The sequence below is a fragment of the Gobius niger genome, assembly GCF_951799975.1.
Source record: "Gobius niger genome assembly, chromosome: 6".
Taxonomy (NCBI): Eukaryota; Metazoa; Chordata; class Actinopteri; order Gobiiformes; family Gobiidae; genus Gobius; species Gobius niger.
The window spans coordinates 26,625,730-26,632,211 of NC_136857.1; the positions used below are offsets into that span (position 1 = coordinate 26,625,730).

At 40.6% G+C, this 6,482-nt stretch overlaps 1 protein-coding gene across 1 annotated transcript; it reads left to right on the forward strand.

Moving 5' to 3' along the window:
* The first annotated feature begins 1,400 nt into the window (after nucleotides 1-1,400).
* Nucleotides 1,401-3,911, forward strand: LOC306964644 (uncharacterized protein). Its single transcript, XM_079558727.1, has 4 exons — nucleotides 1,401-1,440; nucleotides 1,699-2,010; nucleotides 2,493-2,807; nucleotides 3,820-3,911. Exons 1-4 carry the CDS (start codon nucleotides 1,404-1,406, stop codon nucleotides 3,849-3,851), a joined length of 696 nt encoding a protein of 231 aa, XP_079414853.1. The 5' UTR covers nucleotides 1,401-1,403; the 3' UTR covers nucleotides 3,852-3,911.
* Nucleotides 3,912-6,482: the final 2,571 nt, after the last annotated feature.

A 6,482-nucleotide genomic window follows, 5' to 3' on the forward strand; every position in this document is an offset into this window, starting at 1 on the left:
AGGCGCATGACAAGCTTGTAAAAGTTGCAAACGATGGTCAAATAAAACAAGATATATGCAATACAGAATGACAGTTTTGCAAAATTAGCACTCAATAGATTGGGAGGACTTTACGTCACAGGGCGACTGCAGTGGTTGGTGATCTGTGTCATTGTCAGTAACAGGAAAATGACTAAGAATGACTTCCCTCTATGGTCACTTTTTACCAAAAATGACACACTTTCCCTGATGAGCCCCTGAGACAAAGTTGTGTAAGGCGTATATGAACATAGTCCATGCATAGCGAGACCTATCGTGCTATTTTAGACCTCCCAAAGTCAAATACATGCGCATATTTGCTAATACTTTGATTTTTGGCTAAATGGAATACTGGCTTACTGCCTTTCAACCCAGAAGTTAAGATAAGATCGCTGTCGTAGGTCCTCTACACCTGACCGCGGTGTTTACTGCACACCGGAGCGGGGCAGCAGGATGCCCTCCCGTTTGGAATATGTCACATTTCTGAGTAAATTGCTCAAAAAATGTGGTCTGAGTCTGACCTTTATTAAAATCACATGAATGAGTAAACAGTGTCTGCTTAAACTAATACCACCCAAACACTTTCATTTATCACATTTTTATTGGCCATAACATGTAAACATTCACAGGATAGCGAGGAATAATTGTGAGCCAACCTGAAGTCCACTCACTGAGGTGTGGCTTAAAGCTGCCCTGGGCACTGAAAAACACACACTAGTTAAGAATTGTGTCTTGTTGAGAAGGATTGTCTGATGTGCAACATGCCTTACTTCAAAGAGCTCTCTGAAGACGTACAATCAAGAAGTTGACTTAAATCACTGGCACGAAAATGCATCTTTTTCAACCATTAAGAGTTGAAAATTGTGTTTTTCTTTAATTAAGTGCATAAATACTTATTCTGGCAAGATATATGTTTTGTGCAATAATCTCTGTATCAGCTGCACTTTAACTCTGAGTGATCTTCTTGAATGCAGACTGTAACAAGTGAATTTCTGCTTTGTGAGATCAATAAAGGATTATCTTATCTTATCTTTTGCAGTATACAAAAGATGCTACAACACGAATAACAATAGCAATACTTTCAATGCACCATCTCAACATAAACGGTAGATTCGAGCACAATAAATACAAAATATAAAGGTAAGTCTAATGATGCAAGGAATGGTCAAACTCTGTAATGGAGTCATCAATGACTTGCTACGAGTGAGAACAGTGAATCACTGTCTATTTTTAAAACGGGATGAGCCGTGATGAGGATAGTTTCTTGGTACTGATGAATGTGTTTTTCAGTAATATTATGCAAAAACAGGAAGAAGAGACTGAATAAATGCTGCTGCAGGTGTGCAGTCATTTCAGTCAGATACAGTATCTCCATTTCTACCACAATGAAGATCACAATTCTGCCCCTCTGCTTCTTACTCGGTGAGAAACACAATTATTCTGTGGCTCATAGGCTACGTGTTTTTTTGCAAATATCTATTAGGAAGTAATGATCCATATGTCTGCTAAAAGTGATTCATGGCTTTGAATTAAAATGAAAAACATTTGCTATTTTTAAGTAAGTATTTTTGCTTTTTGTCATGAGAAGCCGCCTTATACCTGTATTTCATTTGTACTATGTATGAGTAAAACTTGCCACATCTGCCAAAAACATTCCATTCAAACACTGTTCCTCCTCAGCTGTTTGTGCAGCACAAAAGCCTCTGGTGTTGCCGACTGTGCTGGAAGGGGAAGACTTCAGAAGCAGCTTTAGCTTTGCCGTTCCATCAGGACAGACCCAGATATACTTGTGCCGACTGCCCTGCGAGCCAAGAGACATGCTGATGCAGGTCCACGGCCAGAGGACCAAGAGCGGTCGATACAACCTCCGACTGGACGGGCAGGTTCATGTGGCCATCACCCAAGTCATCAAACAGGACGCCGGCGACTACAGAGTGGGACTGATCTCTGCCACCTCAGAGGAACACATCGACTTTCAACTGAAGGTCAAAGGTAATCTATGGGAACTTAAAGAGCATTTGATAGGCATGAATCCTTTTGTAATGATGACTTGGTTTGATGGATAATATTTGGTTTTAATCATAGATTTACTTCAGTGGAGCAGCAATTTGATTAAGAAAAGTTGGTGGGGGGTTGTGAGTGCCGTTATTTTGCTTCTAATGGACAATTTGCTATGAGAAAACATCCGTAGGACCTGATTTTGACTTGACTTTATTCGTATGAGATGAATACGTTCATAGTCATTGTCAAAAGAGTCAAAAGAATGATGATTGCACAGTGGTACAGTGGGGACTCTTATCCTACAGCTGTTTGGTCTTCAGTTGTACACTTACAAACTGTACAAACTGTTTTGAGTTGGCATGTTTTTCTCATACTGAGGCTTCTTCCAGGCAAATCCATTCTCCTCAAATCAACTTAAAAACCCAGAGTGCTTCAACACACACACACTGACTATTGATGTCCTTCTCTCGTAGACTTGTGCGACATCGTGGACATAGACGAAAAGCGCGAGTTCTGGGCCTCCCCGGGCTCTGACCTCACAGTGCCCTGTGGGGTTCACCTCCAGCCCAAAAACAGGAAGTTCTTGTGCCGCGAGGACTGCACCGCCTTCCTCATCGAGACCACCGATGAGAAAGGATACAGCGCCAAGTACGGCCTGGAGTTGGTGGGCCGCAACTCCTTCAATGCCATTTTCAAGAACCTTAGCGCTTCGGACGCGGGACGGTACCGCTGCGGCAAGGGGTGCGTGAGGAGATTCGACTGCCAGGAGTTCACCATCAGGGTCAACGGTGAGAGGCTGTTTAGAGGTGGAACATGTATGACCAAAATGAATATTTAAGTTGCTGTTTATGCTGCGTTCCATTTGTCTTCGGAGGTCAGAACTCGGAGCTGCATTCCAGTTGTCAAGTCGGATATAGTACTGACAATGAAACAAATACAAAGAATTTAAGCAACAAAGCAAATATGGCCTCAACCAATGATCAACAATGTTTATCTGTGTGGCTAGTTTTAAAATCTATAAAATTAAAAAAAGTGTGGCAAATCATTTATAGAGCGCAGTTGGTGTTTCTAGTAATAGGTCCGTGGTGCACGTTAGAAATATTAGTAGCGATGCACCAATCAGCATTTTTGGGACGGATCACCAAAATTTGAAAATTGGCCGATACCGATCATGACCAATACGATCACATGGTTTTCACTGATTATTGTTACAATGCTTTTTTTGTCTATATCATATTGTTTAATTACTTTATTTATAAAGTTAGTCTTTAGTCTTTTATATACTTTTTATTTTTTATAGTATGTTTCATAGTGCGTGTTATTTTGACCAATCAAATCAAAGCGTGTAATGAATGGTTACAGAGAGGCCAGGCGGAGCACAGCCAAGGATACAGTGGAATTAGGAGCAGCATTTAGCTTTGGACACTATTTGAAGAAAGAGAAGATATGCCGAACACACATTTTACTTTCTCTTCTGACTCCATGGTTGTTTGGTGTAGTTACACTACACACTGCTGCCGTCTAGAAACAAGTAGATGCACTTAGAGCAGTACATCCAGAGCTGTTGTGTAGCCACGCATTACATTTAAAATCGGTTTAGAGCGGCGCTATACTGTGGAGGTTTCACCGGTAGGTGATCAGGTCATTATACCAATCACACAGATCAGGCTATGATCGGCCGATCATGATCGGTGACCGATCGGATTGATGCACCTCAAAATATTAGAGAGGGAGTTTTTGTACCTTTTTATGTTTGCAAATAGATTGTTTTACATTAGCCTGTTTCTCAACTACCCATAGATACTCCTCTGGAAAATGAAGACGAGAAGTAAGACCTATCTACAGCATCACCGACCTCCATCCATCAACAACGCCACAGCCAATCCTTTAAGACATCTTCAATGGTCATCTAACTTACTCATAAACATATAAGTGATGTCTCCTGTCGGGGTGTGAGTACTATTGATTCATGTAATAAAGCTTTCCTAATTGCATCCTTGTTTGTCTCAGTTTCTCTAGGTTGAAATTTATATTTTTTTCCCCCACACTAACTACTCCAACTCAAAGAACTACACAAATAACCTTCAATGATTTAGGCCACATGTGACATTTTAGGTTAACGAAATATGTCAAACATTGAGAGCAACAATGAGAGCATATCTTGGTCAATGGTCACGAGGGGGGAAATTTTTTTATCATTTTTCTATTTACATTATCCTGCAAAGTGGAAGTTATCCACCAGGTGGTGCCGCAATACTTATCACTGCCTTGAAAATGAATGAACATAAAATAGCATGTTTTATGTATGGCAAACAGCTAGTGAAAATAATGTTTATTCTCTTTTTTTTTATTGTGAGGAGGTCTTTACCAGGATATAGGTTCTCTGTGATGAGCACAGGGGAGGGTGACCGCTGTGCTGTGGACAGGTCACCCGCTCCACAGCAGAGAGGAGCATGCTGGATCTGTGCTCTTCGCAAGTCCACTTCAATCTCCTTTGTCTTCTCCACAAATACAGAGAGAATATTCTGTGTGCACCACGAAGCCAGGCTGACAAAGTTGATTTGGTTAGAGGGTGCTGAGGGGCAAGATGTCCCCCAAAAATGCTATTTCTGAACTTATATTAAAGGCTTAAAAGGTACAACTACTTTATACCCCTTAGCTTTAAGATTTGTTGTGATATATATTAAATAACATAATGTATCTGAATAGAATGGTTGTTTTTAATGCTAAAATAAAGGCCAATTACAGGTTAAGCCAGCACACTCCCTCCTTTTGGGCAACAGTGACCAGAGCAAACGGCTAAGTATCAGCAGACATACTAATCCGCGTGAGGAAGAAAGTTTAGCCACGGACAGGATCATAACAAGTTTGGTGAAGCAGTCTAGACTCTAGGATCCGTTCCACATGTACGTATTTCCCGTCCCGAGCACAGGTAGCCTGGCCAGAAAGACTAGACTTTTCCAATCCTATACAAAGACGTGTTGTCTGGTAGTCGTCATTATCTGAGTGAATTCTGTTGGCTGGAATTGACAGGCAGAATTAATCCATCAGAGAAAGACATGGCACGTCTAACATGGCAGTTTACGGTGCGTGAAAATATTAAATTCAACAAGAAACATCACACTGGAAATGTCCATCTTCTGCGAGACACGTGTTGTTCTAAACTCTTTTAATTACAGATGAGAGACATGTAAAGATTGTTCTGAATTAGAGAGTCTTCCACATTTGAGTGACATGTTACACATTTGCATCTGTGATTGGAGCGATGCAGAGCTGGGAAAACTCCCAGACTCTCTGTGTTTGAACAGAAAGTAGAAGAGGCTGTGTGGCCAGGCGAGGTTGACTGTGTTAGTTGGTGATCTGCCTCATAGAAACAGCTCAGCAACAGGAAACAATTACTCACCCTCTATGGTGAATAAGTTGTGGATGGCATGTATGAAAATAATCTGGACCATGAGACAAGGCCATTAAAGGAGACGTGTAAAAATAAACAGAAATTAAGTTATTCTTGAACCATTGAGGGGATAAATAGATAAAACTTGAATACTGCCTGGACTGTTCTACAGGCCCTGTCCAGATCATTGTTGAGCCATAACCCGACTCTACCTTTGGGTTTTTGAACTTGCCAAAAGGGCTGGACCTGTTAAGCTTTTTAAACAACAATTTTTCAATGACCATATTCTATATTATCATTTACGTACCCAAATGTTTTAATTGTGTCATTGCAAGGTAAAGGGTTGTTTTGGGCAATATATACACCAAATATGCAATGAAATGTTCAAATACTATAGTAGTGCCATGTGCTTCGAGTAAGTGCACTCAACAACCCTGTATCTACTTCTAAAAACAGGAAGTGGCATGATGCAAAGATTATTTCTTGGTGCTGGTGGTGAAAGCACTTGGGGCAGTAGTTGAGCAGAAACGGGGAAGAGCGGAGATTGAATAGATGCCGTTCTGGTCTCGGGTCATTTCATCACAATGAAGATGGCGCTTCTGCTCCTCAGCTTCCTCCTAGGTGAGAAATATACCTTTTTGTGGTGTGTGTTTTGTGTTGATCTGTCAATAGATAATCATGGAATTGAACAAGGGCTGAACAAAGACAGAAATGATGAATGGAACATATTGACTCTCAGTCATACCTTTGTTACATTGTGGGCCCCTCATATCAAAATGTGAACATCAACTTTAAAAAGCTATACCAACATACATAGCACACTAAATACAAAATGGGTAATTTCTGGTCTGGTTGGTACAGCCAAATTTGTTCATGCAGCTCAGGCAGTTTTTGTGAAATAATAGTGATGTGGATCCAATTCGCAGACAGATTACTCCAGGAAATCACTTTTCTTTTAAAACAGCTACTGCAATAAAAAGTAAAATACAGGCATTTCTCATTTTTCTACTGATCATTTAAACCGTCTGGGTCCAACGATTTTTTTTGGTCCGTTTTATGATCAACGGAA

Excerpts from the sequence above, each read along its gene's own strand:
- LOC306964644 (XM_079558727.1), top strand. The coding sequence starts at position 1,404 with ATGAAGATCACAATTCTGCCCCTCTGCTTCTTACTCG. Across the intron at positions 1,441-1,698 it reads GCCCCTCTGCTTCTTACTCG|CTGTTTGTGCAGCACAAAAG; the intron begins GTGAGAAACACA and ends GTTCCTCCTCAG. Across the intron at positions 2,011-2,492 it reads CTTTCAACTGAAGGTCAAAG|ACTTGTGCGACATCGTGGAC; the intron begins GTAATCTATGGG and ends CTTCTCTCGTAG.